Raw genomic sequence first — 27,095 nt, forward strand, 5'->3', positions numbered from 1 at the left:
CAAAGTATAGTCTTCTTTTATAACTTCTGAGATATTACTTTAGCTAGCATTAATGAGTTGGACCTTTCTCAGTTCATTGCATAAGAAACTTATTCTGGGCCCAAGTTGCATTGGAAATACTAAAGATCCATTTCTGTGAGTATTTAGCTCCAAATGTTTCCATTCATTGCTTCGTAGCAGCATATGGTTGGCATCACCATCTTGGATTCATGCAGTCTTGAATGAGATAAGAACCCAGGCTTTGTTTTAAATGGCTTACCTCATTTCCACTTTAATTTACTGCAATGTCCCCTTGACCCAGAACAACTTGAGTATTTGGCTCATATGTTCTAGAAGAAATTGGGCTTTTGATGCACTTGGTAAGACGTGGTACCAAAAAAAAAAAGCTTCGGGATATTGAGTGATTTAACTCAGTTTGTTCTGCAATCCCTCATTTTTCTCAATGATGAAAATCTAGACGTTGAAGCAGAAAGTGTTTTTTTATTTTTTTTTATTCTGGCAATCAAGGAGTGCCAGCCCTTTTAGAAAAGAAGGGGAACAAATTTGTTGCAGGCTCTTCTGTGGAGTCAAAGCATGACCAATGAAGAAAAGGAGATTGAATGGGGGTATTCTTTAGGTTTTGTGAAAGACCCCCCCCCCCCCCCCCCCACTGGGCCTTCATAGTTCAGGAGTCCATCCCCCAAGCCAGACCTGCTCCAACCCCTGACCTTGAAAATCCCAGGAAGCACTTTGTGATGGTCTCCCAGGCAACGGTCTAGGTTCACATGGTAACTAACAGCTTGACTCAGTCAATCAAGCTGGGGCTTAGACTTTGAGACAGATTTGTGAAATAGACCAAAAGTTGTGAGGACCAGTCCTGGCAGGCATGCAAAAAATTTTGGAAGGCGATCAAGAAGAGAGTGATGCGTGGATGTAGTGATGTCTTGGGTTTCCTGGGCATTCGTGAATAGGGATTACTTTGAAGAGTGAAATTTCTTGCATACTATGAAAGATACATAAGTCAAAGGATTAGCTTTCTTGGACGCAAAGCAGATTTACAGTATGTGTGTTTGTGTTGTTTGTATGTGTTTACATATCCAAAAGTATGTGGACACCCCCTTCTGTTTAACGGGTTTGGCTATTCCAGTAATTCCAGTAAAAACAAATCTTAATTCTACACCATACAGTGACATTCAAGAGAATTATGTGCTTCCAAATTTGTTACAACTGGAGAAGGGCCTTTTCTGTTCCAAAATTATAATGTCCCTATGCGCAAAGCGAGGCACATAACGGAATGGTTTATGTCTGGTCGTCTGGTGTGGAAGATCTTGACTGGCCTGCACAAAGCCCAGACCTGAACCCCTATTGAACACTTTTGGGATGAATTGGAACAGCAAGCCAGGCACCATCTCCCAATGTCAATGCTTGACCTCAATGATTCTCTTGTGTCTTGTTCAACATTGACTTTTAAAAACATGGCAAAAAAGCATTAATCCCTCCCTTTGCTGCCATAATGTGTGCCTGGCTCACAGTCAGCATTTAGATTCATCCCAAAGGTGTTCCATGGGTTTCAGGTCTAGACTTTGTGGATGCCAGACTCCATTAACCATTTCTATATGGATCTCACTTTGTGCATAGGGGCATTGTCATGTTGGAACAGAAAAGGGTCCTGCCCAAACTGTTGCAACAAAGTTGAAAGAACACAATTCTTTTGAATGTCACTGCATGATGTAGCATTAAGATTTGTCCAGATAGAAATGACTGGAAAAGCCAACCCTCTTAATTAGAAGGGGGTGTCCAACTACTTTTGGACATATTCCATTATATAAATATTAGACATCGACCGATATGTCGAATTTACCGATTAATCGGGGCCGATTGTTGCATTTTTTTAACTATTGGCTATCGGAAAAAATCAACTCTGATAGTTTCCGATTGTTATTTTTGGTTTCATTTCTCCATGGCTGAATGCTATAAATGTTCTTAAAAAAATTAAAAAACAACATGAACTCAAAGATTACATGTCTATGAACTTGACACTTGTGTTTTAAACCAGATTTAATCACCTCTGGCAACCTTATTTGTCAATGACCCATATATTATATTTATATATAATACAATGGTTAGCAAATGTGTTATTTAATCATTTCTACGGTAATTTACTACATCGCTTCTCCCTTTAGTGAACAGATGTGAAAAGGAATGCTTGACGATGGTTTTAGCAACAGTAACTAAAGGTGTGTTCAATCTCTCTCTCACTAGCATGTTTACATGCACTAATTTTCGTCAGTCCGAATAAATTCAATCCGAGTGTTGTTTTTTCCGAGATTCTGAGTGTACTGTTTATATGTCCCCTAAACTTTGCAATCCTATACAAATATTCGTTTACATGTGCATTACATGTGTTCTGAACAAAACTTCTGCGCATGCGAAGAGCGTCAGTTGTTGCATTCTGAAGAAGTGCAAAAAAGGATGAGAAAGTGAAAATGGCACCAAAGTCCGTAATTGGTGTTTTTGCTTTGTTGAGATATGTAAAAAAAATATGCCAGAAAAGCTTTATTCTTATGTTACTCACTCTACTCGGCAAACAAAGAATTAGAAGCAGCGTCTATCCTGTTTGACTTAACCATGTATTTGCCTCATGCCCATTTTTCCTCCAGTCTAACCTCAGGCATCTCTGGATGCGAGTATGAAGTAAAGACGTGTGTGAGAGTTGTCCTTAAAGGAGTTTACACATGTGGAATAGAAACAAAATAATAGGGACTTTAAGCAATATCTGTGGTCGGGATGCTACGCAAAAATCACTAAGCAATAATGACGGTGGAACGGAGCATTTAATCATTACAAAAAAAAAATAAGGCTATTTAAAACAGCAAGAGAAGTGATGCTCGCAGTGTTAAATAACTGTCAGAAGAAGAGTTTTACTCTTGTACGATATAAATAGCTTACGTCTAAAACCTAGATATTATTATTAATATTCTACCGATATTTTGAGATTATTTTTTTTATTCAAAGCCTAGAACCATGTTTAATTTAACATAGGTTTTGAGGAGGATGTTTAGGCTATTTACTCATTCGACTGTCACTATGGCAATGAAGAAATGCTTTAGAAATTATAGTTTCTAAAGTGAAGTGGCGTACACGCAATGGAACACAGAACCCCGTAACCGCACCTGCTGCTTAAAGTCCCTATTAAGAATGACACAGCGTTCTTTTTTGCTTTATGTGATGTCATGAAAGAACATATGTGCCCTGCAGAATATTAAGAGCGAGCCCGCATTCCCTTAATAATGCATTTTGTCATTGCTTTGTAGGTTCCCACGAAGAGTATCATGTATAAACAGACACACGCACCACATCACTGCGCATGAGCGCAAGGTATTTTGAATACGATTGAGAAAGTAGTTGGATTCAAACGTTTATATGGCTTATATTTTTTATTTTGTATTTTTTTTCTCCCCTTTTTTCCCACAATTTGGAATGCCCAATTCCCAATGCACTCTTAAGTCCTCGTGGTGGCATAGTGACTCGCCTCAATCCGGGTGGCGGAGGACGAATCTCAGTTGCCTATGCGTCTGAGACCGTCAATCCACGCATGTTATCACGTGGCTTGTTGAACGCATTACTGCGGAGACATAGCTTTTAAGAAGGTACCAGTGTGGGTGAAATGTATAAAGTATTGCCATTGAAAGTGATACTTATTAAGTTCAGCACTATTTTACATTGAGTGGAAAGTTTTCATTCATATTATACATTTTAAAAACTATCGTCTGATTATCTTCAGCTATCAGCCTGTTTTCCCACCTTAGTTATTGGTATCGGCAAAACCCACGATCGGTCGACCTCTAGTAAATATCATTGTTGAAACAACAACATTCTCTTTGGGTCTGACATCACCTTCAAGTATCAAATAAAAGCATCTCGTAAAACAGCAACAATTCAAATCTAAAGAACTGGAGTTCCGCTACAGAATTCCACCTTGATTTCAAAGGCATTTTCAGATCTGCCACTGTGTGTGTGCCTCAAATGACACTGTTTCATACTGTGAACCCCTGCTGTTCAAATACAGTAAGCTTGTTAATTGCACCAGGTTTGAGTAAAACAACTTCATTTTCAGTAGGGCATTAGAAGGTGACTTGTGCCATCAGGAGCTGATAATTAGCAACTCTTTTGCTGGCCTACTAACAAATCAATCAACATTCCCAATTTAAATATTCGACATCAGTTGTTTTTTTTTTTTTGTTTGTTTGTTTTTTCTGTGTTTCTGTCATCCAGTTCTGACTCACAGTGTTTCAAAAGGCAGCCACTTGACTTGTGCACTATGAAGTAATTTATTTAAATGTAAAATTATTTTCCACTCAAAGTTTTACACATAAGGAAATTATAGTACTATAGTTATTGTCGTTCCAAACCTATACGACTTTCTTTCATCTGCGGAAGACAAAAGTAGATAATTTGATGATACTTTCATCCAGTCCTGTTGGCTGAATTCAGTAAGATGGCAGTACAGGAACTCACTTAATAAAGGACTTTATGTTTATTTAAGGACCCAAAAGTGTCACAACAGTAATCTATGTGTCATATTCCAAGTATTCTGAAGGCATACGATCACTCTGTATGATGAAAAGACCGTAAAAAAAGTTGTTTATCAAATCAAATTCAAATCAAATTATTGATAAACTATGTAAGGAGCGCTGAATCCAATATGGCGGCAACATCGATAAAATCATTTGGAAACCTCATTGGTTCTTGTGCATCTTGTGACCCAAATGTCATGACATCATGTTTCTTGGCGCTCCGCAGAAGAAAGAATGTCCTATGGTTTTGGCATGGCATGAGGGTGAGAAAATGATGACAGAAATTTCAGTTTCGGGTGAACTATCCCTTTTAAGGATGATCTCCACTTCTGTTGTGCTGTAACTCCCCTATTACTAGACACTTTCTGTTGTGGATTAAAATGAATCCTTAGTGAAAATTTAATACACCTGCAAAAAGGGTATTTTTACATTGTTGTTAGTAATCGAAAAATGCTGCATCCATGCCAGCAAAACAGTAACGTAAAATTATTTTGTGAACTTTTAAAGCACAAATTACAGTTTTTCTGAATATATTGTATACTGTACGTACTGCAATACAGAACTGAATGTCTGTATATTCAGCATTTGCATACTGTAAAAATACAGTAGTCCAACTGCAAAACCCCAAAGAACAAAGAAAACTCTAAATGAAAAGTACACTCACTCAAAAATGTTGTGCAACTACAAAGTCAATGAGAGATTCATTCTGCCTCAGCATCACGTTTTCACATCATTAGAAACAATTGTGAACAATTTTGAGTCGTTGTATTTAAACGATTACAGCTGTGTTGTAGTTGTGTTTAACTTTTGTTCCCGTGTTTACCGTTTTGCAACACAAGTGCATCACAGTGCGAAATGTTTGTGAGAATGTGTTTAGAGTTTTGCAAAAAGAGTGGTTGATTCCACAAATGGGTTTAGGCCACTGAGCATTTGGTTCCGAGAATGTTTTAGCAGTTCAGAAAAACTGTAAATTAACACAATGTATGTGCATGACGTACAAAGAAAAATAAGGTCATAGCATGTTATAATTGTATATGCTAAGCTTTTCAACACACAACTTTGCACAACTCAAAACTAAGACATTCTCCAATGATGACATCTTCTCAAATGAATAAACCAACCTCCAATCAGCTTCACCTGTCAGGAGACATGTCTCCACTGGGTACATGAGAAAACTTTGTGTGTATCTTCATCGAGACTATCAACTTCACATTCGATTCTCAGGTGGTCGAAAAGGGAAACGAGGCAAACCCTGAGAGATGAAGAGAAGGGGGGAAACGACAGGCAGAAGACAGACAGCGCTGGTAGAAAATCGGAATTGTTGCAGCATTAATTGATGGTGCTGAGTGCCATATGCACGGCCATATGGAGCCAAGCCCCTCAGGAGAGCTATAATAGACAGCCTGCAGCCACTCACACAACCTGGCACATTTACAAACAAGGGACAAATCATTAATATATGCCCAGAGGGAGATGCAGAGAAAGAGAGAGAGGGAGCTGTCAAAGTCACACAATTTGTCCATTTTTTGTTGTTTTTTTTTTTTTATATATATACTGATTACTTGTTTGTTCTTTGCTTTTTTGTCTTTCTATATTTGCCAGTCTGTGTGCTAGTTAAAATACATTTGAACATGAACATAAAACATTTTATTTTAAATTTCATGAAATATATATATATATATATATATAAAAAAAAAAAAAATACATGTCATTCCGGATGCTTAATAATGCAAGCAAAAGGTTATATATATATTTATATACCTGAATATTTTGCAATATACTTTAAATATAGTTAATTCTATACTTATAATCAACAACTTTAAAACAATAGTTTTAAAGTTTTCTGTCATTTTTAATTCAGTTACGTCATTTGCAATGCTTCATTGGATTGTAGTTCATTTCCCTAACGAAAGACGTTAAATACACATTCCTTTGAACCTGTGTCTTTGTCTGAGTTTTAAATACTTTGAAGCTGGTTGGTTTGGTTCATTGCTTAGAACTGAAGAATTATATGAAATTTCTATTGAAAAAAATTAATGGGAAAAATACTTCGGGAACATAGATGGCTGAAAAGTAGGTGGGCACTGTTGTACTCTATTTTCAGAGTATGTCCGAATGTTATAAGTTCCTATCATTTCACGAACATAATACATACCATAAAGTGGCTTATGTTTTTCTGCTCTTTGGCATCTAGTTTACTAGCTTCTAAATCTCAAAACAAAATTCTAAATATCTCTCAAAGATCCGTTGCCCCATATCTTGCAAACGTTGGCAAGTCCAACAACTAGAAAAAAAAAACAATTTCCATCTCACCCACTCAGATCTTCTAAACAGATTGTAGCACTGCTGTTGACTTTACCCTCTGCATACTCTGATTTATTTTAAATTAAATGTAGTTGTTCAAAATATTTTAAAGTGGCCTTCATGGAGAGGCAGTCAGGCCTGTTGGAGGTTTTCATGGACAAGCAGTCAGGCGTATTGGATTGAGGTGATGAGTTTGAGACAGAATCTGGAGAAGAGAAGAGAAGAGAAGAGAAAGTGAAGATTGTGAGAGGATGCGAAAATTAGTGCTCGAAGACAAAGGCTGAAATGATTAAATACTACAAGAGAATATGCAGTATAAGAGCATACGTAAAAAGTAAACAAGGAGGACGAGTAGACGTGTAGATGAATCAAATTGGCTTGTAAGCTATTTTGTCGTTCCTTAGAGGAGAGACAGAAACGCAGAGATGAACATGGCTGCTACTAATGTCTTTCATACAGATACAGAACAAAAAATAGTGAGAAAGCCAGCCTGTGATATTCCTGATGTAGTCCTTGCACTGGGTCAAACTGCCAATGTTTTACGGTTGCTCTTTGTTTTCGTCTTCCCTTTGCTCCTAAATTATTCAACGCCCGGGGACATGCTCTCTCTCTCGTGCACTAGCTTTACCTCTCTCTGTTTCTTATATTTCCTGTCTTTTGCTGTTCCTTTGCTACTCCCCTTTATTTCAAGAATGCTTCATACGCTGTGCTCCAAGTTTTCGTCAGTTGAAGTTAAACAGAGATGCTGAACAGAGATGTTCAGAATGTTTGCAACTATGATAACAAACAAGACAAACAAAAGGTTATTTACAGTGTACAAAAACAGACACAGTGAGCTGCCTACCTAGACATCTTAAGGCATCATAGGCATGCTCCTAATGCGAGGGCTGCTGCAAATAAAAAAGCTAAATTATACTACTTTTTAAAATACAGTATTTTGGCCAAATACTAAGGCAGCTTGACTTGTCATCCTTTGCAAATTATACTCAATTCTGATTGGCCAATCATGCCATCTGCTATTTCTGGATAATGACTGCAAATCAGGGATAAGTGATATTTCACCAGTCATCTGGGTATTGCGGGTCATCTTTTCTACATCTTGTATCACTCTGCGATCTCTACAAGTAAGCTAATAAATCAATTTAAGCTCAAATCAATATTTCATGTCCATTTATTTATTTATTTGGCAAAGTAGTGGTGGATAAGTAGGAGTCAGACGATCATTTTCCCAATATAAACACCAGTAGAACCCTAACGCAAACCGGAGGTTGCATTCAGCTGGTTCTGGAGGCTTTGTGGTCTCTTGTCACATACAGTAGTAAAATAATTTCAGCTTAAAGGAATATACCGGGTTCAGTACAAGTTAAGCTCATTTGCGGCATAATATTGATTACCAAAAAATTATTTAGACTCGTCCCTACTTTTAGAAAAAGCAAAAATCTGGGTTCCAGTGAGGTGCTTACAATGAAAGTGAATGGGAGCCAATTTGTAAACATTAAAATACTCACTTTTTCAAATGTATTGCCATAAAACATAAACAATATGCGTGTTGACACAGTTTTTGTGTGATAAAATAGCTTACTAACTTTTTTTGTGTAAAGTTATAGCCAATTTTACAACTTTGTTGCCATGACGATGTAGTCAACAAACCCTAAAACCTTAAATCGAGTGTAAAAAAGACAATATAAACAACTTCACAGCTCAAATAATACATTACTTTTACCAGAATAATTCATGTAAGTGCTTTTATAAAATTATAAACTTCACATTCCTGTCTTTAAACCCTCCAAAAATTGACCCCATTCCCTTCCATTGTAAGTTCTTCTCTGGAACCTGGAATGTTACTTGAAATCAATTGCCTATTTCATGTCCTTTTAATTATTTATTTTGGAAGTAGCCATGCAATAAGTGCTATAATCTAGTTAACTGGTCATTACCGCAAAATAAACCCCTTCAGTGGGATTCAAGACCCCTCCACTCCACATCCTGACCACAATGTCAGGGTTTATTTTGCGATGACTGTAGATTATCTTTTACATATTTGTGCTATGTATTTTTTGTGGTTTTTAGAGTATCACACTGTTAACTTAGCAACATGCTTAGCAACTGTGCTTCACTATATATGTGGCATGTGAATGTGACTATAAACAGAGTTCCTGCCTATGAAGACTATTTAAAATCAGTCATTTATGAGGTTCCATTTTGGTAAGGATGCTACCCCAGAAGATAGCTGCCTGTGTAAACAGTGGACAGTGAGAAAGTTAAATTTGTTTTATTCCTGAGATATTACTCTCATTACACTCTACTGTAACATGTTTTATAGCTATGTGTCCTCACCAGTGATTTACATATTATTGCCCAAAAATTGGAAGAATGCAAGAACAGGGCCGTTATTAGGGCAGTGCAAAAGGTTACCCGTGTCTCAGTGGGCTTCGCGATAAGCCCAATCTACCCCTGGACAGTGATCACTACTGAGGGGGACCCACATTTTTACTTGCCCTGGGCCTGCCCATGCTTGGGACGGCCCTGTGCAAGAACATGTGCCTAGACAAGGTATCATAGACACCAATCATGTTACTGAATATGCAAGAGCCAAATATTTAACATGCCCAAAATGTCTTGGCACATCTTTGATTAAGGTCATAATACCATATGTATTCACACAAACTGAGTCATGAACCACTGTCTGACACTATATTCATTTCAGAGGAAAGAGAAGATCTGGCTGCACACTTGCACAGGACTCTCACCGGTCATTCTTTGGCCTGTCTCACATGCCATTTGATCAACTCTGTGGGAAGATGGAGAGAGAGGGCAAGAGAAGGAGAGAGAGAGAGAGAGAAATAGCCATCCTCCTTCAGTCTTTTTCACTCAGTATGAATTTTTCTGTGGTTGAAAGACAAGTCAGGCGTGAAACGGCTGACTGCCCCCAGAAATCAGAGCTCCAGCCCCCTAGGAGCTGACACACACACACACACACACACACACACACACACTGGAGTGACAGAACAAAGTGGGCCAACAACTTGACTGCTGAGTCTCTCTCTCTCTCACTCTCTCTCTCTCTCTCTCTCTCTCTCTCTCTATTTAAATTTTAAATCTTAGTGTGCTTTATTGGCATGACAAAAATGTAACTTTGGTACTGCAAAAGCATTTGCAGCATACGATAAGACTGTGCAATAAATGAAATAAAAAATATAATGTTAATTATATTAACAATTCAAATGAAATATTAGCAGTGTAAAATAAATTACAATTAAATTAAATAAAAAAGTATCAGGGCAGATTAAACTAAGAAAGTAGCAATTAACAAACTGAAACAAAAAGGAATAAATTAAAGAAATAAAATTAATTGTAAAGTAATTTAGGAAGATAAACTAAAGACAATGAACAAGACCAACGTGTGTTAATAATGAGCATACGTTTCGTGATGGAGACAAAAACTCAGTGTTTTCTGTGTCTGCCCTATTCCAAGATTGTGTCTGCTGATGCTCTCTGATTTGTATATGTCATTTGTAGCAGGACACATTGGGCACAAACAAGACACGACACAGACAAGGTACACTGTTACCCCTGGAGGGTTCTTTTATTGGCTGAAGAGCAGCAGTGAAGAAGTGTGCAGTGTGCAGTTGTGCAACTGCAAAGTCAATGAGAGATTCATTCTGCCTCAGCATCACGTTTTCACATCATTAGAAACAATTGTGAACAATTTTGAGTCGTTGTATGTAAACGATTACAACTGTTTGTAGTTGTGTTTAACTTTTGCTCCCGCGTTTACCGTTTTGCAACACAAGTGCATCACAGTACGAAATGAGGGTGAAGGTGATCATGTGCAACCGCTTTCTTCCCTTCGTGCATTGTGATGGTGAGTGGGTGCCGTTAGAGGAGAGGTGAGGGTACCATCAGGCTATTCTCGTTGCCACCAACAGCTGCAGCGCAAGATGAGCCAATGCCAACAGATCCAAATCCACTCAAGACATCGTCCAAGTCTTCAAGGGAAACGAACACCAGCGGGGTGAAGGCTGCAGTCGCTGCCTGTAAAATCATAGAAAAATGTGAGCGATGTCACAAAAAGAATGTTCACATTTAGCGCTTGAGGAGATTAATGTGGTAGATCTGGTCCACCCTCCATCTCCCTGGCTGCCTCAGCCGATAGGTCACGGGTCCCACCCACTCCATTATGGGGCTCTGCCAAGACGTGAGAAATTTACATGAAGCATTTTGCAACAATAACAGGACCCGGTCACCCAGGTGGAACTCACGTGCCTGTGCCGGTCTGTTTTATGTTCGTTGTTGGGCACGCTGGGCCTCCATGAGGTGCTCTTTCACAAGCTGAATGACCTCAGTTCTGTTTCTCATGTTCCTCACGTGCTCGATGGTCAAGCGGAATGGTGATGGCTGCTGTTCCCAGGCTTCCCTCGCTACATCTAAAAGGCCCCTGGGTTGCCAGCCAAACAATAATTTGAATGGTGTGAAACCTGTTGAAGCTTGTGGGACTTCTCTTACTCCAAAGTGCACGTATGGTAGAAGGAGGTCCCAGTCACACACATCCTCAGCTGTCACCCACCAAAGCATCCACTTCAGAGTCTGATTAAAGCATTTTACCAGACTGTCTGTCTGCAGGTGATATAATGAGGTGTGTAGTTGTTTCACTTTGAGGAATTTGCATAGATCTTTAATCAGTCGGGAGACGAAGGGTGTTCCCTGGTCAGTCAATATCTCCTTAGGGATTCTGACCCGGCTGAAGAGTAAAACGAGTTCTCGGGCAATGTTCGCCAATGTTGCTTTGCGTAGGGGAACTGCCTCTGTGTATTTGGTAGCATAGTCCACAATCACCAGAATGTGTTCATTTCCCCTGGTAGACTTTGGTAGCGGCCATACGAGATCCATGCCTATCTGCTCGAATGGTACCTCCATTACTGGAAGATGAATCAGGGGGCTGAGGGTAGGTTTCTGCGGAGCTGTGCATTGGCACACCTGGCAGCTTCGGCAGAATCATTTCACCTCTGTGTCCATCCCTGGCCAGTGAAACCTGTAACAAAGACATTGCAGGGTGTTTTCAGCTCCCAGGTGGCCCGCCATGGGGTGGGAATGGGCTAGGTCCATCAATGTTTCTGCTTTTGTACATGGAACTAACAGCTGCTTCCCTCCTGGTCGCTATACAGTATAGCAGGCCATTCTGGACAATAAAGTGAGGAAAGGGGTGTGGAGAGGGGTGTTGTTGTTCTCCTTCCACTATTCTAACCTGTCCCCATCAGTTCTTTAATCTCTCATCTTCCCTCTGTTCTCTCACAATGGATCCTTCTGACATCACCTGCTGGAACAGATCAGACAACACATTAAGATTTCTGTTGTCCGACTCACCCTCTCACTTTCTGTTGCCAACAGAGCAGTCTGGGCGTGGGCCTTCCATTGTGGTCTCGGAGGTCTTCGGGGGCAGACTGCTTCGCCAACTGCAGGAGTGCTTCGAGTCCTGGCCAGTCTCTCTCCAATAGTAGCGGAACCAGGAGATCTTTCATTATCCCCACCTGTACAGACCAGGAATCAGAGCTCAATGTTATTGTAACTTTATGTGCCAGAACATATATTGTATCGCCATGTACACACGCGATGGGGATTAGCACACGCCCTGGTTTCTCTGACTTCAACAGGTGGGGTTGCAGGAGGCTTATGGAGCTTTGGCTTTGACTCAGTGGTTATTGATTTTTACCTCTCATTCTGGAGCCCCCATCGGAACCCTGAGGTGTGTAATGCAGCCCGCCATCCAGGCCCTTGCCTTGAGTGGATTTGGATCTGTTGGCATTGGCTCATCTTGCGCTGCGGCTGTTAGTGGCAACGAGAATGGCCTGATGGTACCCTCGGCACATCGTTGATCCCCTAGGCCCCTCCAGGGGAACGGCACAGTCCTCTCCCCAGCTTCCCTGGCATAGGTAGCTTCAGAGCATTCCACTGCTTCGATGAGTTATTTTAATGTGGTGGGATTCACCATGCCGACCTGACTCATAATTCGTTCCACTACTACCTTTTCAATCACTCTGGCTGGTTTAATATCTTCTTCCAATAGCCAGAGCTCTGCCAGCCACTGTAATTGTGCCACCTGTACCCTTACCGGCACACTGGAGTCGAAGCCCCAGTCATGAAACTTCTGTGCAGCACAGACCAGCGAGAGACCCACCAGGGCAAGGATTTCTTTTTTTAAAATATTATAATCATTTGAGGTAGTAACCGGCAGCAAGTAATAGATGCGTTGTGGTTCCCCAGTGAGGAGAGCAGCGATAAATTGCACCCACTCCATTTGTGGCCATCCCTTGCATGCCGCCAACACCTCAAATGTATGTAAATATGCCTCAACGTCATCTTGATCAGTGAGTTTGGTTAGGATATGCTGTTAATCTCACCTCCGGTGCGGGGCTCTCGCGGTTGCCTCCGATCTCAACTGAAGAATCTCCTCCGTGGTCTGGTTTTGGCCGGTGACAAGCTGTTCCATCAGCTGCTGCTGGTGGAGCACCAGCTCTGCAAAGTGCCAGAGAAAGTCCTCCATGCTGGTAGTGGGAGCTGCTGCCTCTTGGGGTGCCTGGTCGTGCCGCAAAGCTTGCATTATCCACCAGGTAGCAGGACATGTTGGGCACAAACGAGGTACACTTTTACCTCCGGAGGGTTCTTTTATTGGCTGAAGTGCAGCAGTGGAGAAGTGTGTTGGGTAGATGAAGGTGCCCAGTGTGAAACTGCCTTTTTCACTTCATGCAGTGTGATGGTGAGTGGGTGCCATTAAAGGAGAGGTGAGACTTGATCCTCGTCCAAGTCTTCGAGGGAGACGAACGCCAGTGGGGTGAAGTCTGCTTTCTCTTAGTCACTGCCTGTAAAAACATAGAAAAATGTGTGAGCGAGATCACAAAAAGAATGTTCATATTTATCAGTGAGCTCACGGTACATTTCATCACCAAATTGTCATTCAACTATTTCTCTCGCTGGCTTTTATTTCTGTGCCTCCCTCATTGATTAATAGGTATCAGGTGTGCCTGGTTACCTCTGCGTGTGAGTCTAATTGTCGTTGCCAGGGGTGACGCTGATTGGAACTTAGGCACCTCGCCATACATTGTGTACAAGTAGTCTGGCATAGTGTACTGTCTGTTTACTATAGTTCCAGATAGCATTGCATTTTGCTCTTTTTAAATAGCAATGCTCTCTCTCTCTGTGTCTCTCACGCTTTCTCGTTGTCTAGTCTGCGATCCATCCATCCTTGCTTTATTCTCTGTTTTGCAGCCCACACAAGGACACAGAAGAGAAAGAACTAACTGAGATAGAGATTGAAGAAGAGAGAAATGCCCGTAGGCTCAATCTGTTCTTTGGTGCACTACACGCAGGCCATGGGGAGAACTCCACTCACTCGATCAAACTGTCAGACACACGCACACACATACATACACACACACATTCAGACCGCGGTGGGAGAGGCTCTTTGCCACCCTGGAGGCCAGTTCAAGTCAACATCCCATTTCCTTTCTTCCCTGCCTATTTTTTCTAGCATCCTCACTTAAATTCCTACAACCTAGTGTGTGTGTGATTCAAAGTGTGTGTTTGTGTGTGTGTGTGTGTGTGTGTGTGTGTGTGTGTGTGTGTGTGTGTGTGTGTGTGTGTGTGTATTAAATTTTCAAGAAAAAAGTATATGTACCCTTTGGATTTACCTGGATTTCAGCATAATTTTGCCATGAAAGGGTATATCAGTATAAAGATTTGAGGTTCAAAATTATATATGCATGATGGAATGTGTATATTTTAGGTCCTTAAGTTGTTTTTTTCCACTATTTTTATTTCCCTTTTTAACTTCACTAGTTCATTTTAAATTAAATGAAGTACAATTATTCCAATAGTCTCTCAATTAATATGAGGTCATAAAAGCTGCTTACATAATAATTCTAACCAGGACAACAGATTTTCTGAAAAAAATAAAAATAAAAATAATAATATTTAGAAAAGCATTAGTATAAAATATTAAGCCTTTTCTACCTGATCGTGTTGATCTATTGATCATTGTTGAAATGTTGAATATAAAAGAAGAGAAAAGCTGCCTTATTGATGACATAATCCTACTTTCTACTACTACTTTAACTAGTTAGCATTTCTTTTCTGTGCCCTTTAGTCTGTCTTTGATATTGAATGGCTTCTCTTTTTTAGAGGAATACGACGCCTAAAGGCCCTGATATACTTCCGTAGAAGTTCTTCTTCATTCTTCGTTCAGGAGTAAATATAAGTTCTAAACAGCTGAGCAACGGTACACTTTTGGCGAACATTCTGACACCTGTCACACCGCTGTGGGAGGCGTTTAGAGGAGCATTTAGGTATGAGGACGCTTAGTAAAACCTTAACTAATGTGACATTAAATTGTATAATCAATGACTTTATGCCTCATTCTACTAGAATTCGACTATCCACTAGAATTTACATGAGGTCAGTAAAAAAAGTTGTTTTAACAACTCGATGATGATTTAAAGTAATATATATGCAGTAAAAAATGTTTAATTTGTCTTGTTTACATTGTGAATTCATGACACTACTACACTATATGCGGCCATAATATGTGCCGATTAAACACTGATACTATTACAAAGATGAGTGTATAAAAGTGTTAATGTGCAGAATAAAGACAAAAGAATGATGATAGGCTTACTTTGGGCAGACGTGTGAATGGCTTTTGCTGCAGATGGCACATAAGTGAATGGACAGTTGAGAGAATTAGAGTAGATTTGGTTAAACTGGCGGCCAAAAAGGTAGTGGGCAGGGTGAGTGGGGTCCAGAGTGATTTTTCCAGCCTTTTTCCTCACTCTGGAAGTGTATAGTTCTTGAAGGGGGGGCAGGGGGCAACCAATAATCCTCTCAGCAGTCTGAACTGTCCTTTGTAGTCTTCTGTTGTCTGATTTCATAGCTGAACCAAACCAGACAGTTATTGAAGTGCAGAGGACAGACTCAATGACTGCTGAGTAAAACTGTATCTGCAGCGCCTGTGGCGGGTTGAATTTCCTCAGCTGGCGAAGGAAGTACACCCTCTGCTGGGCCTTTTTCAAAATGCAGCCTCAAAAACACTCCAATCCATGCAATCAAAGCAGGCTTGTAGTTCCCGCTCTGCTTCATTGGTCCATCTCTTTACAGTCCTTACTACTGGCTTGGTTGATTTTAATTTCTGCCTGTAGGTTGGAAGAAGATGAACCAGACAGTGATCAGAGAGTCCCAAAGCTGCTCTAGGGACAGAGCGATATGCATCCTTTATTGTTGTATAGCAATGATCCAGTATCTTTCTGTCTCTGGTTGGGCATGTGATGTACTGTTTGTATTTGGGCAGTTCACGTGTGAGATTTGCTTTGTTAAAATCCCCAAGAATAATAATAACTGAGTCCGGGTATTGTTGTTCCGTATCTGTGATTTGATCAGCCAGCTGTTGCAGTGCTGTGTCCAAACACGCATTTGGTGCGATATACACATTCACTAGAATAAACGAGGAAAACTCCCACGGCGAGTAGAATGGCTTACAGTTAATAAAGAGTGCTTCCAAATTAGGACAGCACATCCTCTTTAACGTTGTTACATCTGTACACCAACTTTCACTGATATAAAAGCATGTTCCACCGCCTCTCATTTCCCCCGTTAACTCCGCGATGCGATCTGCTCTGAACAGCTGGAAGCCCGGCAGATGTAATGCGCTGTCCGGAATGGCTTCACTCAGCCAGGTTTCTGTGAAGCACATGGCAGCAGAGTTTGAAAAGTCCTTGTTTGTGCGGGTGAGGAGATGTAGTTCATCCGTTTTGTTAGGAAGAGAGCGGAGATTCCCTAAGTGAATACTCGGCAGTGCTGTTCGAAATCCGTGCCAACAGAGTTTGACCAGTGCACTGGCTCGTCTCCCTCACCTGCGTCTTTTGAAGAGCAGAGCTGCGCCTCCAAATAAAATATCCAGCAAAACGTCTGAATATTCGAAAACCGGGAAAAGATTGTCTGGTATATGCTGTCGAATGTTCAGCAGTTCGTCTCAGTTAAAACTGACTGGAAAAATATTACTAAACACAGGACAAACAAACAAAAACAACAAAAGAACTGAGGAGCTCCATACCGAGGCAGCCATCCGTGGCGCCATCATGATGATATATGTAGCTATACAAGATCATAAAATGTTGTTTAAAATAGTTAGATGAAGACAGTGTCACACAGCAGGACACTGATGACAATGCTTAACATTTCATGTCAATTACCCACTTAACTATGTGTAAATGTTTATTAAAAATAAATAAATAATGAAAACAAATTTGGCCAGCATTTGTACATATATAAATATAAACAAATATAAATATATGTAAAAAGTAATATAAACATACCTCTTAAAGTGTAGGTCTTTGCAGATATTTTGCAGATTAATTGCTCATATTTTCACATTATGTGATTTTGTTGCATCTTTATATCTGCAGTGTTTTAATTCCTTCATCAGATTATTGTTGAGAAAAGGTGAAAAGCCCTATGCTTTGACAAGTGCTGTTTCTGATATCCTTTAAACAAAGTAAGCCTCAAAGACTCAAATAGCCACAAAGTAATATTGTTCATTACTTATTTTCTGCATTTTGATCAGGAGTGAGCATTTTTCAGCCAGCCGCTCTTCTGCTCCCATTAATGCTTTGCGGTATGAATAAATTATACAAATGACTATGTACTGCACATAGCTTTGCTGTTTGCTAATTTTATTTACACTGCAGTTATTTGTCATTTTGTGATTATTCAGAGCTCATCTTATAATTAATATGTTTTTGGTTGTCACCATTATTGTGATTTGTATGTAAAATAACAAGGTCCATGCGAGGTACAGCCTTAATGTGAACATACGGATGTAACTTCAAAATAAAAGCCGTTTCATTCTTTCAAAATAAAAACCATTGTATTGGGTTTACCTTACATAATTTATTTAATATTTGCTCTGTAATGGGGTCTGCACTGGCAAGATGGAGCTGAGGGCGGCCTCATATATCACCTGTAGGACGGGCCGGTAATAGTGCAGCAGCAGCCCAGCCAAAAGTACCCAGCGGCCACCGGGAAAACACCCAGTGCTCCCGACAACCAGTCTGCCCCTGCCTGAGTGTTTTTGTTGATGGATTTTGACTGACTGAACAAGATAAACAGAATTAGATGTTGGCCTCAAGGTAGGTGGAGCTTCAGGTCACTCCTACTGATGATGTGGACCAATGGCAGTAAGAAGGTGTTTAGCAGCCAGTAAAAAAATTTCAGAAAATTTCATCCAGGCGAGCTGTTACGAACCACCGAAACGAACGCAAAAACACCATCTTTTTGGCCAGATTTTGTTTTAAATTATGACACACTTTTGTTCTTCGATTTGTATGAAGTATATCTGGGCCTAAAGTTGGGGTCAATTCTGTTTCTGATCAGCCATTTTAGGAGATTTGGTAATATTCACTTTGTAGCTCAGGTGTTCTGTACATTTCTTTGTCATTTAATTGACTTCACACACCTTAAAATACACACGGTATGCCCTCCAACTCTTCTGAAATTGAGTAGAATAGGTAGACCCAGAATGCCACCTAAACATCCTAAAGTCTCTTCTTTATTGTCTCTCTTCATCTTTTCTTGTATCTCATCTCTCTCTGCCTTCCTCCCACATCAGTTCACCCTTTTTTTCCCCTATATGCATTGTTATCTCTCAGTGTACCTTCAACCTCCCCATCAGAATAATAGTTCTTAATATATACTCTCATTGGACCCTGGGCTGCCCAGTCACTTCCCATAATGCCCAAAGGCAAAGTCACATGTCAAACTGCTGCATGGATTTGATGCCTTGTTCAAATCAAAGCGTGGGCGGATGGTTTTTATCCATCATTTATGCCGAGGTCAAGGAGAGCCGGTGTCTTTTCATTTCTGAAGGTTGGTGCTTAGCAAAATTACTGAAGTATTATGCTGGCAAAAGTTCTGCAAAAACTCTCTGTTGACCTCAAGTCGGGATGTTGATGTATTTATGGGCTAAAACATTCTGATTATTTCTCTTTCCTTTGCCATTGTTAGCAGCCAATTGTTTTTTTCTAATGTGCCTTTGTTTTAAGTAGCCACTGGAATTGTTTGTCCTTACATTGTTACGGTTAATTTATTTAGCATTACACTTTCGTTGTTTGTCACGCTAGTTGGAGTTACGATACTACGATCTACACTTAGTCCCCAAAGACCTTCTGAAGTGACTCATCAGATTTTCTCTGTGGGCCTCTGAGAGGGAGAGTCGACTAAAGTGAGCACTAACAAATACAGCACTGTCTTGAATTATTCACGGACTCACTACCTGGTACAATGTATTGTGCGTGTCGAGTGTACGTTTGGATGCCTAGAGGTAATCTTTGACCTTCACCTCAATTTGACTTTCTAGGAAGAAGTTTCTTTCACAGCTTGAACCTACAGTACATCATTGACAGTTGACCTTGAGGCTTGAGATTTCTTTAGAAGCACCTCGTTGGTCTATGTATACAGGTGCTGTTAGTATTGTGAAGTCTGATTAATTTGAGCAAATTTGTTCATTCAGACAATGATTAACTGAATTTTTCAAGAAGGTATAGCTGCAGGCCAGAGATCTCCAAATGGAAGGGGGGGGGGGGGTGGAATCTCCGAAAGAGGTGGGGCTATCCAGAAGGCGGCGTGGTTACTCCAAAGGGAGTTGCACCAACTCCAAAAGAGGGTGTCACTTCCACTCACAGTTAGGGTTAGGGAAAGGGTTAGGTTAGGGGCTCCCTGTATCTTTGCTGGTGGTTTGGTGCTCCCGCCCCTTTATGGAGGTCTGCCTGCAACTATATCCTTCTCTAATTTTTTGAGTCAGCACAAATAAAATTTTTGTTGTCAATTGCTACATTTTAGTTCATTACTTCTGTTCATCACTGTTTTCGAAGTAGTTTATATAGACTGTATCATATTGTTTTGTTGTTTATTGTTCCAGTATGTCACAGACCTCAGAAGTTATCCCTTACAGTGATTTACAAACACTTTATGAATCGGTTTGAACAAATAAATAAAAAGTACTAGTTTAAAAGAACAACTCAGTTTATGAGTTGAACATTTCATAGTGGGTCCAAAATGTACTTTTTGCCATACCTGCCAATGGCATATGAATTAAAAACAATTTTTTTTATTAAAAATGTATGTTTTGTTTTCTTTGCATAAGGGTGACAAACAGTGCCAGCTGGAAGCATAATATACAAGAGGAGTCAGTCTCTAAATTTTCAACTGAGGTAAAAGCTGATACAAGATGTGCAAGTCACGACATTCATTTGGATTGTGCACATCTCATAATTCACAGGGTCACTTACAATTGAATTTAAATCATGTATTATTTTGCAGTACCTAATAGTGTTACTCACCAAAGCCAGTTTTTGACGCATTTGCCATTTGGCCAGTGTTCATTTTGAACCCTGTCTATTCTGTAATTATTAAATTATTTTTAAATCTGCTGTCCTCTCCAGCATTTAAAAAAATAAAATAATGACTTGAGGATATTCCCAGTGTTAAGATATTGAAGCCAAATTTGCAAACTGCTCGCAGTGTCATTTTCTTCATAATACGTATCATGAGATGAATATTGTTTTTTCAGATTAGCACCAGACAGGCCCCATTATTATTACACATGCTGACAGCCCCGATGATGTCACTGTTGTTCTGTTGCCATGGCGCTGACAGTGAAATGTATTCATGGAAGGCGCTGAGATCTGGTTTTGCATATTGTTGGTCTCTCTGGCATCCTGTACTGCTGGAATCAGTATTCATTCAGACATCCCCAGGCAGACGCTGATGTTGAGCCAGCATGGCTGTCGTCAGGCTAGTTTCTCACTCCCCCTCCAAGGCCAATTCATTCCCAATCTCCTCAGCATGTGACAGGTGCAACTGTGTTATTGATTTGGGCAGTCGGTTTTAATGTGCTTCGGGATGCGCAACGCTTATTGTCTTCCCCCTTCGGTGTGCACGTCTATTAAAATTCTGCCAGGAAAATGTTCTGAAATATTACACTGCCCCCCCTCCCACCCCCACCATTCCCGTTTCTGCTGAAATGTATGAGCCCGTCGGCAGGCCATAACCGAAGCCACGGGGTTCAGAGCGAGACTCGCTGTGATTAAATCACACTTGCTCGCTCGCGTGCAAACACGCAGACGCTGCAGTGTTTATGAGGGACTCTGTTAATAAAGCATGCATAGCAAATGTGAAAAATGCTGTTTGAATGTCAAAACCATCTTCACAGGAAATGACGTGAGAAGCTGTAATGTCACACGTAAACATAATGCAACATTTTTTTTATATCGCTCACTGTTTCCTTCTGATGTTTTTTGCCCTGCCTGTGTCAGCTGCTTTTACAGTGGTATTTATTTATGTCATTGCTGTCTTTTCAAAACCACACTCCATATATTTTATATTCTTGGGCTTTTGTTTAGTGCACTGTAAAATAGGTTGTTTTTATAAGAAAGTGATATGAAAATAACACTAACAAAAAGTACCATGGTACTACTATTTTGTTTTTGTTTTTTTTACTGTTTACAAAGATTTTTTTTTTTCATTCCTGTCACTCAGTAATAGAACAATCTCTCTTCTGAGTATCACGCATTACTTTCAGGGTTGGACGTAAGTTGCAATGCCTCTTATGCTGTATACAGTCAAACACAGCATGCCCTTTGTTGCGTTTACTTATGCAGTAAGTTACTTACTGTACTTACTTACCTACTACAGCAAAGAAATGTAGCCACATAGTGCGCTTGAGTCATTGCAACATTGCATAACAGGAAAATCCCACCTGATTAAGAACATGATTGACAATTGGCTAAGCTACTTTGTCTGTGCTAATATCTTGGACCTACAATGGATGACTTGTGATGAGCAGAGCTGAGCAATTAGGAATAGTTTAGCCAGTGCTACATAGTGCAGCAAAAGATGGCAAGTCAATGAATGGGGCCCATTCTAATCTGCAGTACTTGACTCACACAAATGTACATTACACATCTGAACACACAAAGAGTGGCTGCTAAACTTGCATAGAGTGAATTATGAATTTAAAGGTATAGTTCGCCCAAAAATAACAATTCATAATGTACTCATCTTCATGTTGTTCCAAACCCATATGACTTTGGGTGAACTATCCTTTTAAGATTGCTCTGAGAGTTTTACTGTCTCTGGCTTTAGCTTTTGTCTAATCTTTATTTTCATGCTGGCTGTAGGAACGTATGCGGTTAACCTTGTGTGGGAGGTTGTATGTTTGAGCATAGCCTTTGCGTGTGAGCATACGCAAAGAACAGGCACGCTCAAACAAAATAAGCCACAAAAAGTATTTACTGTTTAAATGGACCTGTTGTTATTGTTTAGCAAACTGACAGAAACTGAAAGTAAGGTCTCCTTTACCCCCTAAGCATTAAATAATAGTGTCTGTTATGACCGAAATCTTATATCAAGGTATAATTTTATGTCAAGGTAAAAGATTTTCGATCCTATTTTTGGATAATCCAGTTAATTAACTATTGTACAAATTAAAATTACTTTCTGATCTTGCAGTCTGATTCTGAGCGCAGTATAGCCAAGGATGCTGCAGACCACCATGTTTGACCAACCATGCCGGGACTGAACAGCATCACTTTGATCCAGACACATGGATCATCCCTTAAACATGCAGAACGTGCGCTTGACGACACAGCACATCTGGATATATGCCAGTTATAATGCTCTTCAACATCATTTGTTGAGTATTTGATGAATTACTGTGGAAATGATCAGTTGAAAATGTTCACAAACATCTCTTTTAAATAAAATTCATTTTACCGTCTACTTTTATTTGCCGGTAATAACGCAGTGTAAATTGCACAGGGCAAATTGCACGGAATTTTGTGAATGATGCGCAATCTTTAATGAGCCTAATTTACATAGAAAGGAGGCGTGTTTGCTTGGAAAGGAATGACAATTACTTAATTTCAATATTGAAGACGCAGTGCAATTTCCGCGCTGATTACGGACGCTAAACGTGATTGCGGGTGGTTAGTGAATAAGACGCAAGTATTTGTGCTGAAATACCATGCACAAAAGTGCTGCAAATGTTTAGTGAACCTGCCCCTAAGTCTTAAGCTAGGTACTATGTGATACATCATACAAGCAAAGTAGTGGGCATGAAGTTTTGATAATTTTGTGCAAGTATCCGCTAAGTCTAGGCGCAAGTGGGTTTGGCGAAATTGCACACGCAAAGCTCTAATGGGCTGGGTCAAGTGCAATTTAATTCAGAGGTTCTTCAGTTATTGCTCCATCTGTCCTAATTTATATTTAATTCCCTGTCAAGCAACATCGATAAAAATGAAGACAGTCTGTTGATAAGAATTTGGTAGTGTAAATGGGCTGTATGCAATGCATTAGCAGAGTAGAAATATGGACAATTTGTGTCATGTTCTTTTGGGCAATAACTACGTCCTTGCTGTGAACTCTGTCCTGTTTTGTCTGCCGTCATTCCAGTGCTATTTCGTTTTAGTGGTGAAATACCACAGAGGATGTTTGTGTTTCCTCTTGCCATGAGGAATCCCCTGCTCTGTGGCTGTATTGTCAGCTGTGCTGCTCCGGGCTCAGATGTTTGTGTTGTATGTGTTCTCTGTCGGCCTCTCTGAGACTGTTTGCTCTTGCTGCTCTCCCATTGTTCATTCTTTTGTAATGTATACTGTTATGTTTCTTATGTTTCATGTTTAATTTCTGCAGAGCGTCCCTGAGCTTTGGAAAGGCACTTTACAAAATGATAAAGTTCTTATTATCATTATTATTATTAATCATATTGATCTACTGTCACACAAATCATGGCTAGTATTAAAAGTGATGGATAGCTCTTTGATATCATCTGCTGGTGGAATCCCCAAACTGAAATTGCAGGAACTGATTTTAGACTTTGCACCGAGAATAGACGTGGTTCTCAGACGACTTAGTGCAATGACCTTTTTCTTAGGAAAATAGCAAATTACACATTGTACCTCTTCATTATAATATAATACACCCACAGTTTGCGCACATACGCCCACAGATAGCGCAAGCTCTCCCACCCATGCCCAATTGAGCTTTTCGATGACGCGAAAATTGTGCTCAGAATTAGCTCACTCACAAAAATTGTTTAAGAAGCAGCGCAAAACATCCACATTATATTTTGTAAGACAGTAAGATTAATACTATAAAGCACATTCCCAATCAGTCGATTTACGCACACATGTGACCACATCAATTGAATTCTGTATTAATGCTGCAAGTTATGATGTTGCTCAGCAAACATAAACTAAAATCTGTTTTATGTTACACCCCTTAAAAACAAGTTCCTCCTTGTGCTGACTTGCCTGTTACTTGTTTCATATTGTTTATAAGTGGTTATATTTATAGTGGTTAGGTTAGGGCATATAAAATATCTACGTTATATGATAATATGTAATTAAACTAATATAATTATAATAAAACATATTGAGGTTAAACAAACCATAAATCAGAATATTGCCAAGCCTATGACTGAATGGTCCAAACTAAGGTGACGCATCATCCTTTTTGCATAACCTCTGAACAGATAGATTGGAGGCTGATATATTTTTTGCTAAAAACACATCTTTTCCATGAGCACTTAACCAGTCACAAAAACAAAAAAAAATAACAAAAAAAAAAGAATTTTCCTTGTTGCATTTTAATCTGTTTTGAATGCTATTCTGATGCTAATGAAACTTTGTAATATGGCACTTTTCGTACCACTGTCTCCTTAAGATGATTCACTTATGTGTTCATCTTTTGTAAGTCGCTTTGGATAAAAGCGTCTGCCAAATGAATAAATGTAAATGTATTTTGTCTTATTCACCTCCAAAAGCTTCTTTATAGTATAGTTGCCATATTTTATTTGATGCAAACAAAAATAACACTGAGGGATAGAAGTGCAGACCATTCAATATGTAGAACTGATGTGTACCTGAGTTATCAATCATTCTGCTGATGAAAATGTTAATATACATAAACTTTTTTTTGTCCACTGGATATTTGTGGATGTACATATTTTCAATGTTTTGTCAGCTGAATGATCAATACCCATGTATATAACAGTGTGACACATTGAAAGGACTTTACTTTATTGTTCAGAGCCTCATTTTTGTTCACGTCAAATTATATATGTGTTTACTCTGACTGAAGTCTACAACCAGCCAGTTAAGAAGTTTTGGAGATTTGTTAAAGGGATAGTTTACCCAAAATTTTTAATTGTCATCATTTACTCACCATGTTCTTCCAAACTTTGTATGATTACCTGTATGAAAAGAAAAAAAAATGCTAGCCTCAGTCACCATTCACTTTAATTTCATCTGTTTTCCATAGATTGAAAGAAAATGGTCACCATGGAGCAACATGAGGGTGAGTAAATGATAACAGAATTTTCATTTTTGGGTGAACTATCCCTTTAATCTATAGACTGTACACACATGTGAATATCTCCCAATATCTCACCAAAGAATATACATGCACTCAGACATAAACAATTGTCGTACTCTTAAGTGAGACTAAAGAAAGATGAATGGAAATGTTTTAGGAGCAGGGACGAACTTCTGATCCTCATTAAGAAAACAAAAGTAAAGGGTTTGTGATCACTCCTTAAAGTGCAAATGGCTTGTAATTGCTCATTTGCATATGCATAATTGCAGTCCATTTGTGCCGCGAGACCCGAAATGTCCTGCGCCACACATACAATTGAAAAGCTAGAAGCGCAAGTGTGAAATAATGGCCTGGCATAAAATATTTATGGAAGAATAAGGCACTCCAGCACCTGGTAAGTGTCATAGAGGGTATTTTGTTACAGGCAGAGAGCGAGACAGTGTATCCTAATTTGATTTTTTTAGACATTTTAAAGTTTGTATTGCTCCAGTGTCCCCTGTAAATTAGTTTAAGTCCTTTATAAAACCCTCTTGCCTGCACCCTTCACCTTTCTGTTAACTAGCTTTGCTGCACAGCAGATTAAAGTCATGCTGGATAGACTAATACTGATGAGATTCTTCAGTAGAACATTTCTTAGGTGCAGTGACCTGGCACACTGGTGCTAATGGATTGCCAGTGGAATCTAATGTACTTCACTTAATGTCTTGTTATTTCATATTTCTTTTGTAAGTCACTGTCAGGAGAGAGGCTTATGACACATACAGTATGCTTTCATATGTTATATATAGCATAACACAAGCAAAGACTGTCATGTAGCTTTAAATGCACTTTTTTGGGCTTTTACCCATTTATTTGATTGGATCATGAAAAAGGGTCTATAAGGCCACGTCCACACTAACAAGTTTTCATATAAAAACTCAATTTTAAGATTGCTAACATCATCATTTTGCAAAGTATGTGGTTATGAGAGTATTTTCGAAAGCCTTTGTTTTAATTGGAGGTACATGCCATTCCAGTGTGGATGTGAGGCATGACATAGCAAAATTAATGCGTTATCAAACAAAAATGTATTGTGTGTGGACGTGGCCTATATGTGGTTGGAGTATAGAGTTGCCAACTGTCCCGCATTAGCTGGGATGTCCTGTTTTTGACGAAATTAAGAAATCCCGCAGTATTAAAGAGGTGAAATGCTCGCAGGGGAGCACCCAAACCCACCCCGAATGGCGAAAGTCCTGTATTGAAGCACTCAAGAATGCTCAAATGTCCCAACCCAATTGGAGGAGAGAGAGCTTAAAAAAAAGGAAAACTTCATCAGATGAAAATGGTAGTCATTTCAGAGGCTGAGTAATTTATTATATTTTTAAACGAAAACACAACGTAATTGTGCACAATAAGACCAGGAACGTATTTACAGGAAAGTAAATAGGTTCAAATTTTATTTCATGTTGTTTGTTTCATGTTACACCTGGTATTAAGATGGGTTTTGGGTGATCCGATCTCAAGTGTTAAATACAGGTGTTATCGGGATGCAAAACGTTTTGTGATCGGATTACAGTATCCACATACCGCATGTTACCACATCACATTTGAGCTGTAAGCAAGCTCTAATCCATCCTGAATGCTTCCCGGACAGCAGCAAAGCGCCACGTCTCACCTGTCAGTCAACAACTGCGCTAAAAGTTTTAAACTTTGCCAGTTGCGTGTGACTTTAAAAGGAATTAACCATATCTGAAAATTTGAAAAAGCACTTACATACAGTATACATGTACAAGATTTATAAAGAACTTCAGTGTGTCTGATATCAACATGCAGAGACACAGA

General features: G+C 39.5%; 1 protein-coding gene across 11 annotated transcripts in view; it reads left to right on the top strand.

The window, feature by feature from the left end:
* The window catches only part of LOC127420180 (autism susceptibility gene 2 protein-like), a 518,748-nt gene that overhangs the window by 284,464 nt on the left and 207,189 nt on the right, over positions 1–27,095 (top strand). For 8 of the 11 annotated variants that reach the window (XM_051662267.1, XM_051662237.1, XM_051662243.1 and 5 more), the window contains one exon: positions 25,221–25,256. The exons of the other annotated variants lie outside the window; for them this stretch is intronic. In XM_051662267.1, the coding sequence (XP_051518227.1) occupies positions 25,221–25,256 (36 nt within the window). The remainder of the gene's footprint in view (positions 1–25,220; positions 25,257–27,095) is intronic. 11 annotated transcript variants of the gene reach the window in all.

Source organism: Myxocyprinus asiaticus, chromosome 3 (assembly GCF_019703515.2).
Source record: "Myxocyprinus asiaticus isolate MX2 ecotype Aquarium Trade chromosome 3, UBuf_Myxa_2, whole genome shotgun sequence".
NCBI lineage: Eukaryota > Metazoa > Chordata > Actinopteri > Cypriniformes > Catostomidae > Myxocyprinus > Myxocyprinus asiaticus.